Source organism: Mobula hypostoma, chromosome 6 (assembly GCF_963921235.1).
Source record: "Mobula hypostoma chromosome 6, sMobHyp1.1, whole genome shotgun sequence".
NCBI lineage: Eukaryota > Metazoa > Chordata > Chondrichthyes > Myliobatiformes > Myliobatidae > Mobula > Mobula hypostoma.
Window position 1 is genome coordinate 47,793,707 of NC_086102.1, and position 20,182 is coordinate 47,813,888.

At 39.7% G+C, this 20,182-nt stretch overlaps 1 protein-coding gene across 3 annotated transcripts in view; it reads right to left on the reverse strand.

The window, feature by feature from the left end:
* The window catches only part of kdm6a (lysine (K)-specific demethylase 6A), a 251,786-nt gene that overhangs the window by 37,791 nt on the left and 193,813 nt on the right, over positions 1-20,182 (reverse strand). For all 3 annotated transcript variants that reach the window (XM_063050774.1, XM_063050776.1, XM_063050775.1), the window contains 5 exons: positions 19,564-19,713; positions 14,190-14,288; positions 8,149-8,256; positions 6,694-7,104; positions 1,513-2,294 (listed from right to left, as the gene is read on the reverse strand). In XM_063050774.1, coding sequence (XP_062906844.1) covers positions 1,513-2,294; positions 6,694-7,104; positions 8,149-8,256; positions 14,190-14,288; positions 19,564-19,713 — 1,550 coding nt within the window. The remainder of the gene's footprint in view (positions 1-1,512; positions 2,295-6,693; positions 7,105-8,148; positions 8,257-14,189; positions 14,289-19,563; positions 19,714-20,182) is intronic.

Genomic DNA, 20,182 nt, shown 5'->3' on the forward strand with positions numbered 1-20,182 from the left:
GTCCCCCATCACCCAGGACATGCCCCCTTTGTATTGCTAACTAACTGAAGACACGGACTCGCTGTTTTAAGAACAGCTTCTTCCCCTCTTCATCAGATTTCTGAACGGACAATGAATCCATGTTACACTACTTCACTTTTTTTGCTTTGCATATACACACACAAACACATATACAGGTATTTATATACATTAATTTTTTGCTATAATTTATAGATACTTTTATTATGTATTGTATTGTACTGCTGCTGCAAAACAACAAGCTTCATGACATATGCTAATGATATTAAAGCTGACTCTGTTTATAAAGCATATCATTTATGGTTTGATAGAAACACGAGTCATAGTTGTACAGTTTAGAAACAGGCCTTCAGCCACAGTATATATGAAAACCACTATGCTTATCTATGCTAATTCCACATCTGTCTACATCTTGCTCATTCAATTATCTGTCCAGATGCTTATTAAATGTTTTTTTTAAATTGGTCCTGCCTCCATTATCTCTTTTAGCTCAATCTAGATACCAACTATCCCTCAGATCTCTTCCAAACTGCTTCCCTTTGACCTTAAATTTATGCTCTCTTGTTTAGAAACTGAATAAGGATCTGCATGATTTTAAAGGTAAACCTACCATTAACTGTGAAGCTGGAGATTAGATTTTAGATCAAAAAACTTTTTACATATTTATTTCAAAATACTTATCCTTCAACACTGATCAAGGTAATTTTTTCCCATCTATAGGTTTTAGTTTAATAAGTACTCTACATATATTTTGATTGTGTTAGATGGCATTTATATTTAGACTAACTAGGAGGCCATTTTTTTCTAATGTACAAAACTCTTGACACTTAAAATTCCAAGTAAAACAAACCTGAAAATATAAAAACTTTTCCCAAAAGTGCTTTAGGACAGATATACAGTCTTTTCACCAAATATAACAACCTGAGCTCTACATCAAATTTTAACTTTGGAGACTTGGTAGCTTGCATCAGATTTTCAGTGCATACAGAAATCATTACATTGCGCACTTAGGTTCCCCAAGTTGTACCCAATTCCATATTTTTAATCTGAATTCTAGTCCTTATAAACTTCCTCTGCACTACTGAAGATAATTTTTGGTAAGAATGATGTAAATCAATTGTAACTTGCAAACTGCTGAAAAAGTATTAATTTTTTAAAAAGGGGTGACCTATTTTCCTAATTAACCTGGACTACTGTCACAATGTATTCAGCTCTTCTTTACAGCTGTTATCCTTCTCATTATCCTCTCACAAAAATTTCTTTAAAAGTCTGAATATGCAGTTATAGTGACGTTATTTTTGTAATTAAATTCAGGGAAAAGCAGTTGATTTCATTTAAGCGTCTCCAGTACGTGTTTCTATTATAAAATAAAGCACCTTTCTGACCAACTGGATTATTTTACCTATCTATAGATTAATGAGTAGAACACTAGTATCCTGTATTTCCTTTCAGAATTTTAGAATAAATCAAAACTTCTTAATAAAGCAAAATTACCTGCATGCCTTTAACACTTCTGACGAACTGGGGTATATAGACACAGAGGTTGAAGACGCAAGTTGAGGACTAGGTTTAAAAGAAGTTTTTGGTGGGTCCATTTTACAGGGGCTTTGAGAGTCCTCCCCCACACCTTTTCCATTAACAGTATGACCCAGTCCACGTTGAGGGCTGTTAAGGCTGGTAACACTATGAGCAGTAGTTTGTTCAGTGGATTTAGGAGATGGTGTTGCAGTAGAAACAGCTGAAGATGGTGAAGAGGCTATTGAATTTTCAGTCTTTGTGTGAACAGCTGGATGGATGTTATTAATTTTATCACAAGACACGGATCCCCCATTATTATTGGGTTTCCCCATCAACAAGGCCGAGAGCTGAGGATTGTCTGAACTAAGTACACCTGGTGACTTGGACTCTCCATGACTTGAAACAGCATTTGCTATCGCTTGATGGACATGATTAGGAAGTCCTTCTACGCTGGCAGTGCTGTTAAGTGTCCCTCCAGAGTGCCTGTTTGTTTCAGGCACTATTGATGCATTTCCTGAAGGCTTGCTCTCTTTGGTGAAGGTAATGCCTTGTTGTTCACCTGAGGTAGCAGTATAAGAGGAGAGGTGATTGAGAGCAGCCCCCTGTGACGTTAGTGAATTGCTAGGCATGGCAGGGTGTCCAACCTGATTCTGAATACCAGTGCCAGCTGCCTGGAAATGCTGGGAATGCCCAGTGGAAGAGAGAGGTCGTTCACCATTAGGACCTGCCGAATGTGAACTCTGACCTTTGTTCAGCCCCTGAAAAAGAAAGAGCAGACATTGGAAAGTTAATACAAATGTTCTTTTTTGGTGCTCTTATTGGATGTACTGTAATTCAATCAGGTATCTTTCATGTGCTTCATTGGGACTCATTTGGTACTATGGGAAAGGAACAATATAAACAGAGGGATTAAAAATAAATAAATAAACAAACAAACAAATAAATAGCTGAGAGATGGCAACAAATTCATTACATTTAAAAGAGGTGGGAAGTGTGGCTGGGGTTCTCAGAAGTGCATCTATTCTTTCAATGAGGGTGATATTTGTAGAGCTGATTCACAGTTGGTACAAAACCAATAAGAATGTTAAGAAGCATTTAGGCCAATTAAAGAGGTTTTAACAAAAAATCAGAAGTGACAAAACAAGGAAAAATGCATTTTTACAGACACTATATGTTTCATGCATACATGCCTGGAGAGAAAAAGCATTCCTTTCATTCACTGTTCATTGAATGAATTGAACTATTTCATGGGAAATTTAAGAGCCACATTATTAACTCTGGTGTTACATAGAGGCAAATTTTCTCCCCAGTGCAGCAGATGGGATTTAGAATAATTTGATAGTTTTATGGCTGTTGTTATTACTGAATAGTATTTCTTTTTAAAGTTCTAGATTCATAACTGGATTCTAATTCCATAATAGCTCGAGGGTGAATTGGAAGGGGCAGGTTCCTTTTCCAGACTGATCAGTAACTATGGCATACAGACTTAAGTGATTAAAAGATTAGAAGGGAGAAGGGAATTTTTTTTTTTAAACATTAGAGTGAATATGTTGTTATGCCTTCAGCCTGAACTGATGCACACAGAAATAAAAATTCCAAGACCCTGAAGAAGGGTTTTGGCCTGAAACATCAACCTTTTATTCATTTCCATGGGTGCCGCCTGACCTGACCTGCTGGGTTCCTCCAGCCTTGTGTGTATGTTGCTTTGGATTTCCAACGTCAACAGAATTTCTTGTGTTTATGGTTAGCTATTTACATTTCGATAACACACTTAAATCAGTAAAGCACTACAAAGTGCTCATATCTCCAGAAAATCTGCCAGAGTGACGCAAGATATTATTAGAAGAAATAACTAAATGTCTGATTAAAGTATTTTCTTTTGAGGAATGACCAAATAGGCAGAGAGCTTCAGGAGAGGCTCCACATAGGCACTGAACAAGAGTAGAGTACTGAACCCAGCTCTACAATGTTATCTATGTAGGATTAGCAATTTTAAAAGGGCAAATCTCGCATAGCACAGCCTCTAACATACTCATCAGGCTTTTCAAAGGAACCCCCCTACTATTAATTACAGTGGAAAAGGGCAGAGTCTTTCCCCACTTCCTACCTGATTTTACAATAAGTTAACAGGCAAGTCATACGAGGAGAAACTTGTAGATGTCATTACTATATATTTTTTTCTGGTGTGTTATCCAATTCTAGTCACCTGATGCAGGTGCAGAAACTTTAAAGCAAATTACTACAATGGTTTAAGGGATTTCACTTATATGGTAAAACTAGGTCAAGAAGAAATTTAATAAAGGTATAGAAAATCATGATTGCTTCAGATAGGTGAATAGAAAGAAACTGTTCTCATTGACATCTGGTTCCAGGACCAAGGGACATGCCTGTAAAATTTTTCAGAAAATATACCAGGTAAAGAATATTGTTTTACTCCACATGCTGAATGTAGTCTTAATCTCAAATTTACTACCGGTAGGGATAATGCATATGCAGCCAAACTGTGCCTTCGAAATAAAACCAGAAAGGCACTTCTAGGAGAATAATTTGGGAGGTTATAGCAAAAGAGCAGGAGGATGTGAAATTCAGAAAGTTAAACCAGTGTAGGATTTATACAATGAATGGTAAGTCACTAGGAAATGAAATGGAACAGAGACACCTAGGAATACAAGTGCATAGTTTGTTGAAAGTGGAATCCAAGGTAGACAGGGTGGTGAAAAAAGCATTTGGCACACTGGCCTTAACCATTCAGGGCTTTGAGTATAACAGCTGAGACACTGTTGCAGTTGTATGTTGAGTGGCACTCTGTACTGTATACAGTTTGGTTACCCCATTATAGGAAAGATTTGGTTGAACTAGAAAGAGTACAAAGAATATTGACAACAATGATGTCAGGATGAGAGGCTTTGAATTATAGAGTGGTTGACTAGGCCTTTATTCCTTTGAATGTAGGATAATGAGGAATGACCTTATAGAGATTTATAAAATTATGAGTGTTATGTACCCCTAGGGTTCAGATTTTCTGTGGACTGTCACTTTAAAACGCCAGGAGAATGAGACTGACTTTTGACTGTTGGGGGGGGGAGGAGAGAGGGGGTTATTTAATGGACAATCGATGTTATGGTTTCTCTGCAGCTTGTTTTGAATATACAAGGACACACACACACACACACACACACACACACACACACACACACAGTTAGAGCCAAGATGGATTCGGTCAATGGAAGACACCAGTGAGTCGGTCGCTGGTTTAATCTTTCAGTAGCCCAAAAGGGGTGAGTTGAGATCGATCCTGAGTACTGATAAATGACTCTCACAAGTTTCCTGCAACTGGAACAAGTTTGCAGGAGAGAAAAGAGGAGAGATAGGTTTGAAACAGAAGAAACCTAGTGACAAAGAGATCACTGTTTAAACTCTCTAAGTAGCCTGTGAGGGTGAGTTTGTTTCCATTCGACTACGAAAGTGTGGCTGTCACTTAGTTAATCCACAGGAGTGATTCTCTGGTGAGGGGATAACCTTTGTGAATACCACATGTGTGTTTACCCTTTGCCTGGGTGTGGTAGTTCACTGAAGAAAGACACCCCTGTGGCAAATCATTGTTGGAGTTATTTCGTATTTTGTGGAACTGGATAAGTGGCTATCACGTTGTGTGTTTGGGGTAACCTTGTGGAACCTACCGGTGTGTTGACCCTTGCCTGGGTGGTGGTTCCCTTGAAGAGGGTCCCCTTTGTGATAAGCTACCGTTGGTGATAATCCATACATGGATTCTGTTGCAGTATCCTGTGGCCACCACTTTGAGATGTCCCGTAGCTGAATTCGGATGTGGTACCACTTGTGTTGAAAGGATATTCGTTGAAGATCACTGTCGGTGATATTTCGTGTGTGGAGTGAAACGACTTCGGAGATAAAACCTACTACTATCGTTATCTTGTATTGCTGTCGTGGAATCTGTGGAATAGCGACGTAATTGCCTTCTCATAACATTCGCCTTTGGATTACAAACATCTCGCATTAATTAACCCGTGCATCTGAACTGAACTTTTCTTACCTACCATCGTAAGACTGTATCACTTACCACCTAAGCTTGAAGAAGTTACCAAGTTTTATATTTCCACACCTATATATGCATAAACTCTGCTAACCTGTTTGATTTATCTAGTTTTATGTTACTTTATTACGGTAGTTACTAATAAAATAGAATTAGTTAACAGCAAAACCAGACTCCAGGTGTGTTCCATTTCTGCTGGTTCTTTTAACGCGTTACGGGGTACGTAACAATGAGGCACAGGTAAGATGGGATGTAGCAGTGTTTTCTGGTAAGGGAGGAAGTGTTAAAGGGGACTTGGTGGGCAAATGTTTCCAAGCAGAGGACGGTGAGTACACGAAATGAGTTGCCAGAGGAAGAAATTGAAGCAGGTACAATGCCATTGGTTAAGAAGTACTTGGATAGATTCAGTACATACAGGGGCAGGGCAAGGAGGGATATGCAAAGAATGCCGGAAATTAGGAGCAGATTGTGGGTATCACAGTCAGCATGAACTTGTTGGGCCAAAGGGCCTGTAACCATGTTGTAATACTCCTTGATCACTGTTCCCTCTAAGCTATACGGGTGCACACCGCGCAGTAACTGAAATATTTCTGCACAGTCTCTGTTGCTGCGCAGCTGGAGTTTTGTCTTATATAACGTGCCCTGCAGTTTGAGTAAAATGTCCTGCTCGGAGTAACGATTGGACCATGCAGCAGTAAAGAACAAAAATACAGGGAACTTTGTCTTTGACTCTTGACTCTAACTACTTCTCTTTTCACAGATGCTGTCAGACTTTCAAGTTTCAGATCCGCCACTCTTCATCAAAGCTGATCAAGGGTCTTGGTTCTGAAATGTTAACTTTATGTTTATAAATGAGATTACAGAATTTGTCTACATCCAGCCAAAGAGCACAGAAAAAGGCTGCATGTCCTCTTTCTGTGCTGTAACAATTCCAAAAAATAATAACCTTAGGAAGGGTAGATAGCACTTCAATATTGTCACTGCAGACAACATAACAAACCAATTATATCAGTTTAAACCACAACCAATGGGCTCAATGGAATACGCCAAAACATAAAGAAAGTCAAAAGTCATTTAAGAACAAGATACCTTAAGCAATTATTTACCTGAGTGGAGTTAACAAGTTGGTTTTTCCACGGCTCCTCTGTGCTGCTGGTCAGGTTTGTGCGGTTTTGAGGTAGAGTTAGTGCGTTTTGCTGTAGGTAAGGCACATTTCCATTGCTTCCACTTCCTGTTATATGATTATTGCCTATAGAAATAGTGTCTGTATTACCCAGCATTCTCGTAGTGCTGCATGTTACTGGGCCCCTGGATGGTTCAGCAGGAAATGGTCCATTCGCCATTGGTTGTCCAGGAAGGGCAGGACGGATTCCAGACTGAACAATGCGATCAGGCACTCTGGTTAGAGTGACATGAGGCTGCTGACCAGAAACAGAGTTTGTAGGCAGTGATGATCCAAGCGTTGGCCCATTAGGGATTCCCGCAGGCCGTACCTGTGCAACTGTCGCCTGTCTCATCTGAACAAAACAATTTTTCAAAGTAAATCATTTCAAAATTAGACCAGAAATTCACAACAAAAAGTGAATTGCATTGTTCATTAAATTATTTTACCAAGCTATCAAATTAATATATTTAGGATTTTGAAAGCCACTCCTACTGTTAAATCTCAAGATGTAATCAAGTTGCTTAAGTCTATAAATTCATTTGAATGGCTGAGTTCTGCAGCTATCAAAGAAAATCGAAAGGAAGCAACAATTGTTTTTAATGTCACAATAATAATTAAGATCTAACTTCTTGCTGCTGAATAACTTAAAACAGTGAACAGTTAGCAAAAGGTAGGTGGCCTGGAACTATTCCTGTCTAAGGAAAATGCAGTTTTTGTTTGGCTAACTCATTGTAAAATCAAGAACCAAACAAATTTGGTCACACTATAAACATAAGAGCAAAAGTTATGCCATTTTGTGCAAGATCTTACTTTATTTTATGACCCACTTTCATTAATACTCCTTGCCAGTTGTGAAAAGACTTTTGTTCCACGATTCAAAATCACGCAAATTTGGTGCCAGAGATCTAATCTTGTTTAATGGCACAATCAAGTGAAGAAAGTAAGTAAACAACAGGAATTCTGCAGATGCTGGAAATTCAAGCAACACACATCAAAGTTACTGGTGAACGCAGCAGGCCAGGCAACATCTCCAGGAAGAGTCCTGACGAAGGGTCTGGGCCTGAAACGTCGACTGTACCTCTTCCTAGAGATGCTGCCTGGCCTGCTGCGTTCACCAGCAACTTTGAAGAAAGTAAGTGTTAAGTTTTGAAAGGCAAATCTCTGTTTAAAAATAGTTACTAAATATAACTACAAGTAGAAGAAAGAAAGAAAAATTCAGTGATTTAAAATTCATTTTCATTTAAATCAGCAATTCAGTTTGTAACAGAAGGTTAATATTCATGTCATAATCCTAATTTTGAAAATAGCTTTTTGACTACCTTCAGCTTTACTTCATAGCTTGAGCATTAAAGTGTCAGTCCCATGCTTATTACATAAAAGCAACATGTACTCTTACCTGATGCTGGTGCTGTCGCATTGAGGCAAACTGTCCCTCAAGCTGCTCCAGCATTTGAAGTTGAAGTTGATTCAGGTTCTTCCTGTTTGCACGCAACTGCTCCAAAAACTGGAAAAGTTCAATTAAATTTATTAAATATGCCAAAAAGCAGCAATATTTAAAACTTTACTCAGTTATTACTGAAGGCCTGGTAAATCATTGGCGGTATACCAGTTCACTGAATATAACAATATAAATAACAGTACATTTCTAACAAATCACAGCAAATTCAAAGCAAAGGAAATCAAATTCAAGATAAAAGAGTACTTAATTTTTGTCTGATTCACCACAAGTATTCCAATTATTTGAAATAAATGTAATTGAACTATTATTCTTGTATTTCTATACTTTGATCTGATGAATCAGCAGTACAATTTCTCCCACTTAAGTGCTTCTATAAATGTTTCAGAGCTCCACAAAACTTATATATCAAAGGAAATTTTTTCTTCTAATGTTTGGACACTGAACATGTACAGAAAGCACAAACAAATCTAAACAACAACTGAAGGACAGCAGCATTTTTCAGTATTTTCCATCCGAAAAATATAGTTATAACGTTAACAATTTTCAAATTCATTGGCCAGTACATTCCACCCCCAACCCACCCTGAGGAACAGTCTGTTAAATATTTATTCCTAATGCATCTGGATATTGTGGCGTGTGGCCAAGTGGTTAGGGCATTGGACTAACGCTCTGACAGTCGTGGGTTCGAGCCTCGGCCAAGGCAGCGTGTTGTGTCTTTGAGCAAGGCACTTAACCACACATTGCTCCAGTCTACCCAGCTGAGAATGGGTACCAGCAAAATGCTGGGGGTTAGCCTCACGATAGAGTGGCGTTCTGTCCGGAAGGGGGTTCGTTCTCTCAGTCGCTTCACGCCACACAAACCGGCATAAACACCAGCCTGATGGGCCACAAGGCTCGTGACAGACTTTAATCATCTAGTTTATAGAAGCCAGAAGAGTGCATCAATCAGGATCCCAATCCTCTATAAGTGGCCTCCAATCAGACACCATTCATCATTAACATCCCTTCCCACCGTGTTCATAAAATTGCAATCCACTCTACTTCCAAATCACTATGCTGCATTCTTCATATTTGAAAGGACATAAAGGATCAAAGAGAGAGCAGAGACTATTTTGGCAGAAGGAAAAAGGAAGAGCCATACTGTGCAGGAAAAACATGGAAATAGTCACCTTTATGTAGAAAGGAGAGGATTGAAGTGAGGATAAAGCTGAGGGGAATGCAAGAGGTAAGAAAAAGTAATAGCTGTGCTTTCAGTTTTCAATCATGCTCATGTTTTGTGATTACTTGACAAGAATAATTACTATTTATGTTAATGACCTGGAGGAAGAGGAAGAATGCTACGCATCCAAGTTTACCAATGACATCAAAATAGACTGAAAAGCATGTTACGATGAGAATGTTAATTCTGCCAAGAGATATTAATAGGTGAAAAGTAATAGTAATAAGGTGAAAACTTGGCAAGTACAGCTTAATATGGAAGAATGTGACGTTATACACTTCAGTAAGAGAAAGCAGTAAACAGATTATCTAAATGGACAGAGACTAAATGAGTGCAGCACAGACAGTTCTAGGTATTTGTGTGTGAACCACAGAAGGTTAGCAAGCAGATAAAGCAAGTAGTTAAGAAGGTAAATGGCAATAAGCCCTTTATTGTCAATGGTCTGAGGTGAGAAAAAGGGAAATTCAGTTTTACAGGGCATTTTTAAGATACACTTGGAATACTGCATAGTTTTGGTCACTTTACAAAAGGCGACAGAATGGGGCTTATTAACTGAGCCTATATGAATAGAACTCAAAAATAAGAAAGATGCAATCAGTCCGATGAGATTATATTTTGGCACCCAATAGCCACCATGAAATTGAGGAACAGAAACGCATACAGGTTAGGGAGAAGTACAAAACAACAGCATTGTCAAAGTGGGCAACTTCTATTTCTCCAATATATATTATGTCCTCCTTAGTGCCGGCGGGTTAGACGACGTAGAAAATATTTATGTACATCCAGGAAAGTTTCTTCAGTTTACTCAGATAGTTCAACCACAGCAAGGGACTAAGGGAGAGAGTAGGACCACTCAAGGATAAAAGAGGGAACATGTGCTTAGATGACTTAGCAAGGACCTACACAAGTACTTTGTGTTAGTATTCACTAAGGAGTAGCGCGTAGAAGACAGTGAGATCAGTATGGAGCATGAAAATATGCTGGAGCCCTTTGATAGAAATGGTGTTGGGTTACTTAAAGAATATTAAGTCTTCGGGGCCTGAAGTAATATACGCCAGGTTATTGAGATAAGCCTCAACCAAGATCTTCATGTCCTCTCTAGCCACTGACAAGGTCCTGAATGACTAGCCTGTAGCTAATCTCATTTGCTTGACAAAAGAGGGAAATAGGGGTAATATTGAAAATAAATTATTGACCTGTAAAATCTAATATCAGTGGCAGTGAACCTTCTGATAGAATTCTTAGGGATATGATTTGAACATTTGGAAAACGTCCCTCATTAGGGACAATCAGCAAGTGGGGCAGGTCATGCTGGTTTACCATCCCAAAATGCATCACCTCACACTTCTCTGCATCGAAATCTATTTTGCCATTCCAGGCCCATTTCCCTAACTGATCAAGATCCCCTTGTAGATATGCCACAGCAACAACCTAGCACTCAACGCAAGACGAAAGAGTTGACTGTGGACGTCCGGAAGGGTAAAAGGAAGGAACACATACCATCCTCATAGAGGGATCAGAAATGGAGAGAATGAGCAGTTTCAAGTTCCTGAGTGTCAAGATCTCTGAGGATATAACCTGATCACAACATATTGATGCAGTTATAAAGAAGGCAAGACAGTGGCTATACTTTATTGATAGTTTGAAGAGATTTGGTATGTCAACAAATACACTCCAAAACTTCTATAGATGTACTGTGGAGAGCCTTCTGATAGGCTGCATCACTGTCCGGTATGGCGGCGGGGGAGGGGGGCTACTGCACAGGACTGAAAGAAGCTACAGAGTGTTGTAAATGTAGTCAGTTCCATCTTAGGTACTAGCCTACAAAGTACCCAGGACATCTTCTAAGGAGTGGTGTCTCAGAAAGGCAGCATCCGTTATTAAGGACCTCCAGCGCTCAAAAGCATGCCCTTTTCTCACTGTTAACATCAGGTTGGAGGTACAGAAGCTTGAAGGCACACACTCAGTGATTCAGGAACAGCTTCTTCCCCTCTGCCATCTGATTCCTTCATATTTCTGAAGGAACAACACCTTCATATTTCTTGCCATCTGCAAACTTACTGATCCAGTCTTGCGCATTTACATACAAATCATTTATATAAATAACGAATAACAAGTGTCCCAACATCGATCCCAGTGGCACACCGCTAGTTAGAAGCCTCCATTCAGAGAAATTAATCCTGGTAAGTGCAAGTTGTTGTATGTTGGGAGATCAAATATAAATGGAAAAAAGTTAAGGACAGGACACTTAACAACCTTGACGCGTGGAGTGATTTTGTAGTCGAAGTACTTAACTCTCTGAAAGTGGCCATACAAATCAATAGGGTGGCAAAGGAGGCATGTAGCGCTTGTCTTTAATAATTGAGCATTACGTTCAAAAGTGAGGAAGGTATGTCGCAGTTTTATAAAACTCTGGTTAGGATGCATCTGGAGTATTGATTGCCTTCATTCCTGGTCACTCCATTATCGAAAGTATGTGGAGGCCATGAAAAGTGCAGAAGAGGTACCCTTTTCCCAGAAATGTCTAATATGCGTTAAAGGAGAGAAGGGACAAGCTCAAAGAACATGAATGGGGCAAGAGTTTGTTTGCCCAGAGAAATGGCGGGTGCTTAGAATGCCCTGCCAGTGGTGATTGTAGAGGCAAGTATGATAGAGGTTTTTAAGAGGCTTTTAAATAGGCACACAAAAATGCAGAGATTGACAGATGAAGACCTTGTGTGGGCTTAAGAGATACATCCTAACCATCCTAATGGTAAGGCATTTGATAAGGTGCCCCATGCAAGGCTTGTTGAGAAAGTAAGGAGGTATGGGATCCAAGGGGACATTGCTTTGTGGATCCAGAACTGGCGTGCCCGCAGAAGGCAAAGAGTGGTTGTAGATGGATCAGATTCTGCATAGAGGACGGTGACCAGTGGTGTGCCTCAGGGATCTTTGTGATTCTTATAAATGACCTGGATGAGGAATTGGAGGGATGGGTTAGTAAATTTGCTGCTGACAAGAAGGTTGGGGGTGTTGTGGATAGTATGGAGGGCTGTCAGAGGTTACAGCAGGACATTGATAGGTTGCAAAACTGGGCTGAGGAGTGGCAGATGGAGTTCAACCCAGATAAGTATGAGGTGGTTCATTTTGGTAGGTCAAATATGATGACAGAATATAGTATTAATGGTAAGACTCTTGGCAGTGTGGAGGATCAGAGAGATCTTGGGGCCCGAGTCCATAAGACACTCAAAGCTACTGCGCAGATGGACTCTGTGGTTAAGAAGGCATACGGTGCATTGACCTTCATCAACCTTGGGATTGAGTTTAAGAGCTGAGAGGTAATTTTACAGCTATATAGAATCCTGGTCAGACCTCACTTAGAGTACTGTGCTCAGTTCTGGTCACCTCACTATATGAAGGATGTAGAAACCATAGAAAGGGTGCAGAGGAGACTTACAAGGATGTTGCCTGGATTGAAGAGTGTGCCTTATGAGAATAGGTTGAGTAAACTTGGCCTTTTCTCCTTGCAGCGACAAAGGATGAGAGGTGACCTGATAGAGGTGCATAAGATAACGAGAGGTATTGATCATGCGGATAGTCAGAGGCTTTTTCCCAGGGCTGAAATGGCTAGCACGAGAGGGCACAGTTTTAAGGTGCTTGGAAGTAGGTACAGAGGAGATGTCAGGTACTTTTTTATTTTACGCAGAGAGTGGTGAGTGCGTGGAATGGGCTGCCAGCGACAGTGGTGGAGGCGGATACAATAGAGCCTTTTAAGAGACTCCTGGATAGGTACATGGAGCTTAGACATGTTCGGCACAGCACTGTGGGCCGAAGGGCCTGTATTGTGCGATAGGTTTTCTATGTTTCTAATTGAAGATTTATTGGTTAAACTGACAAAAGGATTAAGAAAACTACTTTCCTGATATATTACCTAACTACTCACCATGCCCAAAAAAAGGTTAACTGACAAACAGAACTAAAATGGCAGACACGAGGAAATCTGCAGATGCTGGAAATTCAAGCAACACACATAAAAAATGCTGGTGGAACACAGCAGGGCAGGCAGCATTATAGGAAGAGGTACAGTCAACGTTTCGGGCCGGGACCCTTCATCAGGACGAAGGGTCCCGGTCCAAAACATCGACTATACCTCTTCCTATAGATGCTGCCAGAACTAAAATGGCATTAACTTGTTTGAATTTTTCATGTCATATTGCTGGGCTTGGAGTTTACAACTTAACATTCTGAATGATACTGTTATTATTTTAATTCTGAATGATTTAATATCAGATACACTTTTACGTACAGAGTACAAGTCAGGCTACATGCCAGAGGCTCAAAGACAGCTCATTTGGTCATATTTTCCTTTTGAAAAAGAATTCTTAAAAGCATTAATAGAAATTAGAGAATAATAGTTGAATCACATCACCAAATGCAACACAATTAGCAACACTCATGCTTTGTAAAGATCACTCAGTCCTTTCAAAATGTGCAGAACTTGCTGTTCTAAGGAAGCATTAAGTATAACAAATACAAGACAATCTACAGATGCTGGAAATCTGAGAAACACACGCAAAATGTTGGAGGACTCAGCAGTCCAGGCAGCATCTGTGGAACAGAGTAAACAGTCGACATTTCAAGCCGAGACCCTCCCTTCATCCAGACTGTTTACTCTTTTCCATAGATGCTGCCTGGGCTGCTCAGTTCCTCTGGCATTTTGTGCATGTTTTTCTCAAGTATAACAAAAGAAGTTTTATAAAAATAGAATAAAAGCATTTACCTGCAGTTTTTGAGGGGTCAGATACCATGATGGAACTTGTTGTTGTACTGGATGATGTGGTGCTGTGTGACCACCTGACCAGGCATCTGGAGCATTTAACTGCAAATAGAAAAAATAATGAACAGAAATATTAGTGAACTGAACCATTTTCAATTTAACTGCTGTTGCATTTGTTTTAAAATATCAAAAAAAATTCTATAAAGAGCAGTAATCAGTAAAAAAACTAAATCAAATCAATATTTGATATGTCCTTTAAAACTGCATCAATTCTCTTGGGTACACTCTCAGCAGATTTATAAGGGGGAAAAAAACCGGCTAGTTGGTTAATCCAAGCATCGTGGAGAACTTGCCACAATTCTTCTGCAGACTTTAGCTGTCTCGCTTGCTTCCGTCTCTCCAGGTAATCCCAGACAGCCTCGATGATGTTGAGGTTAAAGTTTTGCGGAGGCCATAACACCTGTTGCCAGATCTCCTTGTTCTTTTTGCTGAAGGTAGCTGTTTATGACCTTGGCCATGTGTTTGGGGTCATTGTCCTGCTGCAGGATGTTGTTGGGATCGATCAGTCGCCTCTCTGATGTTATAGCGTGATGGATGAGAATCTGCTTGTACTTCTCAGCATTGAGGTTTCCATTAATTCTGACCAGATCACCAACTCCATTTGCAGAAATGCAGCCCCAAACTTGCAAGGAATCTTCTCTGTGCGTCACTGTTGGCTGCAAACACTCATCCATGGAATGCTCTCCAGCTCTTCTGGACAGCTTCGTGAGCCAAAATTTCAAAATTTGACTTGACAGTCCACAGTACTTGCTGCCATTGTTCAGCACCCCTTTGTGTTTTGTGCGTAGACTAGTCTCTTAGCTTTGTTTCCATTTTGGAAGAATGGGTTTTTGACAGCAACTCTTCCACGAAGACCACTTTTGACAAGACTTCTCCACACTGTAGAAGGATATACTTGGGTTCCTCAGTGGTTTCTGTGAGGTCAACACCGACAGCAGTGCTAGACTTCTTCCGGTTTAGAAGGGAAATCAGTTTGACATACCTCTCATCTGCTGCACTCAGTTTCCATGGCTGATCACTATGTTTCTAGTCAATCTTGCTAGTTTCTTTGTCCTTCTTCAGAAGGCTTGGACAGCACATCTTGAAACTCCTGTCTGCCGCAAAATTTCTGCTTGAGAGAGACCTTGCTGACGAAGGATGACCACCTTGTGTCTTGCTACTACGCTCACTCTTGCCATGGTGTAAGAATTGATGATTTGAAGGCTAAACTGTCACATCTGCCACACCGTCACCTTCGTTCAGTTTGATTCCTTCTACACTTGTTTCTGTTTAGTTAATCAGTTTAGTTCCTTCAACTTATTTTGTCATTGATCATTAGCATCAGTTTGTTATCTTTGTTTAATCATGCATTATTCAAGTTTTTGTTTGAAAAATGGTCTATCACTTAATATTATTTTCCTTAATGGAATACAAAAAATTATCTGTAACTTTTTTTTTTGAAAATGAATGCATGGAAATCTGAAATTTGCTCTTTTCTACTGCACACTAATGCAGAAGACAAAACATCATGTGGTTACCCTAGCAGACAAGGTGAAGGAGAATCCGAGGAGCAAAAGGATTGTAAGGGACAAAATTGGTCCTCTGGTATATCAGAAAGGTAATGTATGCGTGGAGCCAGAAGAGATCGGGGAGATCTTAAATTAATATTTTTCAACTGCATTTACTCAGGTGACACAGAGTCTATAGAAGTGAGGCAAAGTGTCATCAACTTCATGGACCCTACACAGATTACAGAGGAGGAGGTATTTGCTGTCCTGCAGCAAATTAGGGTAGATAAATCCCCAGAGCCTGACGAGCTGTTCCCTTGGACTCTACGGGAGGCAAATACTGCCTAGCAGAGATATTTAAATCATCCTTAGGGACAGGTGAGGTATCAAAGGATTGAAGATGTTGCTCTGCTGTTTAAAAAGGCATTGAGAATAAACCTGGAAATGACAGGCCGGTGAGCATGTCATCAGTAGTGGGAAAGTTATTGGAAGGTATTCTAAGGGACTGGATATATGTAGTTGAATAGACATGGACTGATTAAGGACAGTCATCGCAGCTTTGTGGACAGTTGGTCGTATACTAAAAATGGATGAAGGCAAGGCAGTGAATGTTGTCTACCAGCATTTTAGCAAGGCATCTGACAAGGTCCCGCATGGAGGCATTCAAGATGAGGTAGTAAATTAGATTAGACATTGGCTTTATGGGAGAAGCCAGAGAACGGTTGTAAATCATTGCCTCCCTGACTGGAGGCCTGTAACTAGTGGAGTGCTTCAGGGATCAAAGCTGGGTTTGTCTGTACAAATGATCTGGATGACAACCTGGTTAGCTGGTTCAGAAAATTTGTGGATGACATTAAGATTGGGGTGTAGTGAACAGCGAGGAAGACTATCATGGTTTGCAGCTAGATCTGGGCCAGCTGGAAAAATGGGCCAAAAAAAATGCCAGGTGGAATTTAATGCAGACAAATGCAAGGTTCTGCACTTCGGTAGGACCAATTAAGGTAGGTGTCAATCAGTGAATGGCAGGGCACTGAGGAGTGCTAAAGAACAAAGCGATCTGGGAATACAGGTCCATAATTCATTAAAAGTGGCTTCACAGGTAGATAGGGTCATGCAGAAAGCTTTTGGCACACTGGCCTTCATAAATTAAAGTACTGAGTACAGGAGATGGGATATTATGTTCAGGTTGCAAGAGACATTGATGAGGCCCAATTTGGAGTATTGTATGCACTTTTGGTCACCTATCTACAGGAAAGATGCAAATTGGTTGCAAGAGTACAGAGAAAATTTACGAGGATGCTGCCGAGTCTGGAGGACCTGAGTTACAAGGAAAGACTGAATAGGTTAGGATTTTATTCCTTGGAATGTAGAAGATTGAGAGGAGATTTGATAGAGGTATACAAAACTATGAGGGGTTAAATGCAAGCAGGCTTTTTCCACTAAGGTTGGGTAGGACTACAATCAGGTCTTGGGTTAAAGTTGAAAGGTGAAAAGTTTCCATGAGAGGAAACTTTTTCACTCAGATGGTCAAGAGAATATGGAGTGAGCTACCAGCACAAATGATGCGTGCAAGCTCAATTTCAATGTTTAAGAGAAGTCAGGATAGGTACATGAATGGTAGTGGTATGGAGGGCTATGGTACAGGTCAATGGGAGTAGGCTGTTTAAATGGTTTGACACAGAGTAGATGGGCCTGCTTCTGTGCTGTATGACTCTCGGACTAAAACAAAATTCATATAAAAAGTCTAGGGTGGAAAAGTGCAGCAAGTGAAAAGGGAAATAAAAGGATGCACTAAAAGTAGACATTTATAATTATACACTGCAACTGGAATGTTTCTCTGCATCCTTGAGTCCATGTTGCATTCATTATTATATACAATTCTGTAGAGACCTGCAAAGAAACATGCAGTTTATAACATGCATGGAAAAACTACTTCCAATCATTTACAAGTCAAATTCAAATTCTTCAATATTCCTCCATCCTACTTTATACAATATTCCTGCAACTCCTGACACTCAAATCACATTTCACTTTTGATGCCATTGTACACAGCTAAACTCTTATATTACTAAAAATGTCTTAACCTCTAGATTCCCTAGCGTCTAGTTTCATTCACCTAATTACGTACTTTCATAAATTCAGTATGCTAGTTAGTCATTCATTACTGGATCTGGCTTGAGCACAGCAAGTTTAAGGACTACGTCCTCTGCTGCTCTTAATCCTAAATGCAAAGATAAGCCTAATTTCTTCATTTAATATAAATATTTGTAAAATCTCTTCCACTACATCAGTGAATCTGTCCCATCCATTCTCATTCTGGCCTTCAACGCCCAATTTTCAAGGATTCACTAGCCAGCCTTCAACCCACATATTTTGTGAATCTTACTTCTATTTTCCCTTATGCTTCCCCTGAACTCATATCAGATCCACCTTCTATCCTATTTCCATTAAACTGCTGACCATCCAGGTCTCATTAGCAGATGTTTCTCTGGCAGTATCCTGATGCCTTTCCAATTGTATGTTCCTTGCAAACATCCATACCTCAGGTAACCTACTTCATTTTCCTCCAACAAGCAAGTTCCCAAATGCATTCTTATCTTCAATTCCATTCTTGCCACGTTCAGTATGACTGTTGTACACTGTTGCTCTTTCAAACTCATCTTCCCACATCATCCTCTTCCAATTCATCTTCTCTCAGTGGGTTCAAGATCTTGTTACATCTCGTTTCTAACCTTCGGGCAGCAATAAAGTCTCTTGGAATAGCATCTCGTACCATCCTTTCACCATCATCTTGAGTTACTATTTATGTGCTGCCTCTCAGCAGCATCATCCATGGGGACAAGTACAGGTTCTATACATCCACCTGTTAACTGACAAAACTGATGGCCAAAACCTTTAGGCTCGATGTTGGTACATTTTCCTACAATCCAATCCTTGACGATAGTGGCTTGAACTAACCAACTCCCAACTTCAGAGTCCTGTTGCACTCTGAGCAAAGCTGTTGACCTAATATACTCTGCATGACAAGCTGACTTACTTCAATATTACTATTGTTGAGTCCATTTTCAACTTTTGGAATACTCACCTGTGTAGGCTTCTACATTTTTACCTACAGAAATTAAAGCACATCCAAAATCTGCAGTCTAATAAACTAACTTGAACTCTTGAAAATGCAGCACTTAAGTTCATTTACCTTCTTTAGGAAACACCTTGATTAGAAAAATTCCCATTTTTGCATTCCATGACTTCATCCACATCTATCTTTAAATTTTCCTGACATCCAGAGCCTTGTGCTCTTCCGGCTCAATCCACTCACGCTACTCATTTGATCAAGCATTGTTAACTGCCAACTCCTCCACTGGCTCATGATAAATTTATAGCAGTTTATGCTCCTCTGAAATGCCTTGGGGGGCTTTACTATGTCAAGAAATGCAATACCAAAGCAGATTTATTTACTCAAACATCCATATACAATATACCCAAAGACCATAAAGCCCATGAATTCCCATTTACTTGACTTAATTGGAACGTGCAAATGTTTTACAAGATTAAACAAAAACAACAGAAGAGTTTCATTTAAACTACAGAAATTTATGTGCTACAGTGTTTACCACATCATACTGAACAGTTATAGGCATTGATTACAAAAGAAAATTCTCATTAAACAGAAAGCATCACAAAAGGAATGTATATCATGGGAGTATTTAAAATCCTAAGCAGTGTTCAATTAGCAGCTTCATCTTCTCTTCAGCTCCTTTTCCATTTCAATGTTGAAACTATTAAATAGTTCTTCAAGGATTAAGGAAGAACCAAACCACCTGAATGGTTACCTTGGTAGGACTGGACATCCTTTTTCTTTTAGCAGGACTGTTAAGGTCATCCACTTGGTTAGAAGGAACCATGTGTAGTGGTAAGGTCTGCTGTGGCTGCTGACTGAGGCCTACTAATGGTTCATTGCTGTGGTGATGAGGTTTACAAGCCTATACACAAAAGAAAAGCATTGAAAATAAAATAAGTAGAAATAACTGTCTCCTTTCAATCCCCATTTTTATTTTGCCTTTAATACCCCATTGATTTCTGCAAATGCAGTTGCAATTTCAGAGTAAATGTTGTTTAGATAATTTCTGATTTTCGAATTTTATTTTGACAGAGTTGAGTACCAAGGAAAAACGATTCAGCATTTCAGGGTAACAGATGTTACAACTTTCTCTAAAGACAGCTTTATGTTCAAATAGTGCAAAGTATTACATGCGATAGGATGGTTCAACAGTTACTTCCCAATTGCTTGAGAAATCACCAATGTTGTACTTTTAAAAGTAATTTGGTTGATAATATTATAGCCCCATATAGTTGTAAACCCATGAACATATTTCTTCAAATCCTACCAATGATGAGGTCTTGTGAAGTTACTGTTTTGTTTGTGTGTGTGTATATGTGTTAGCCACTTAA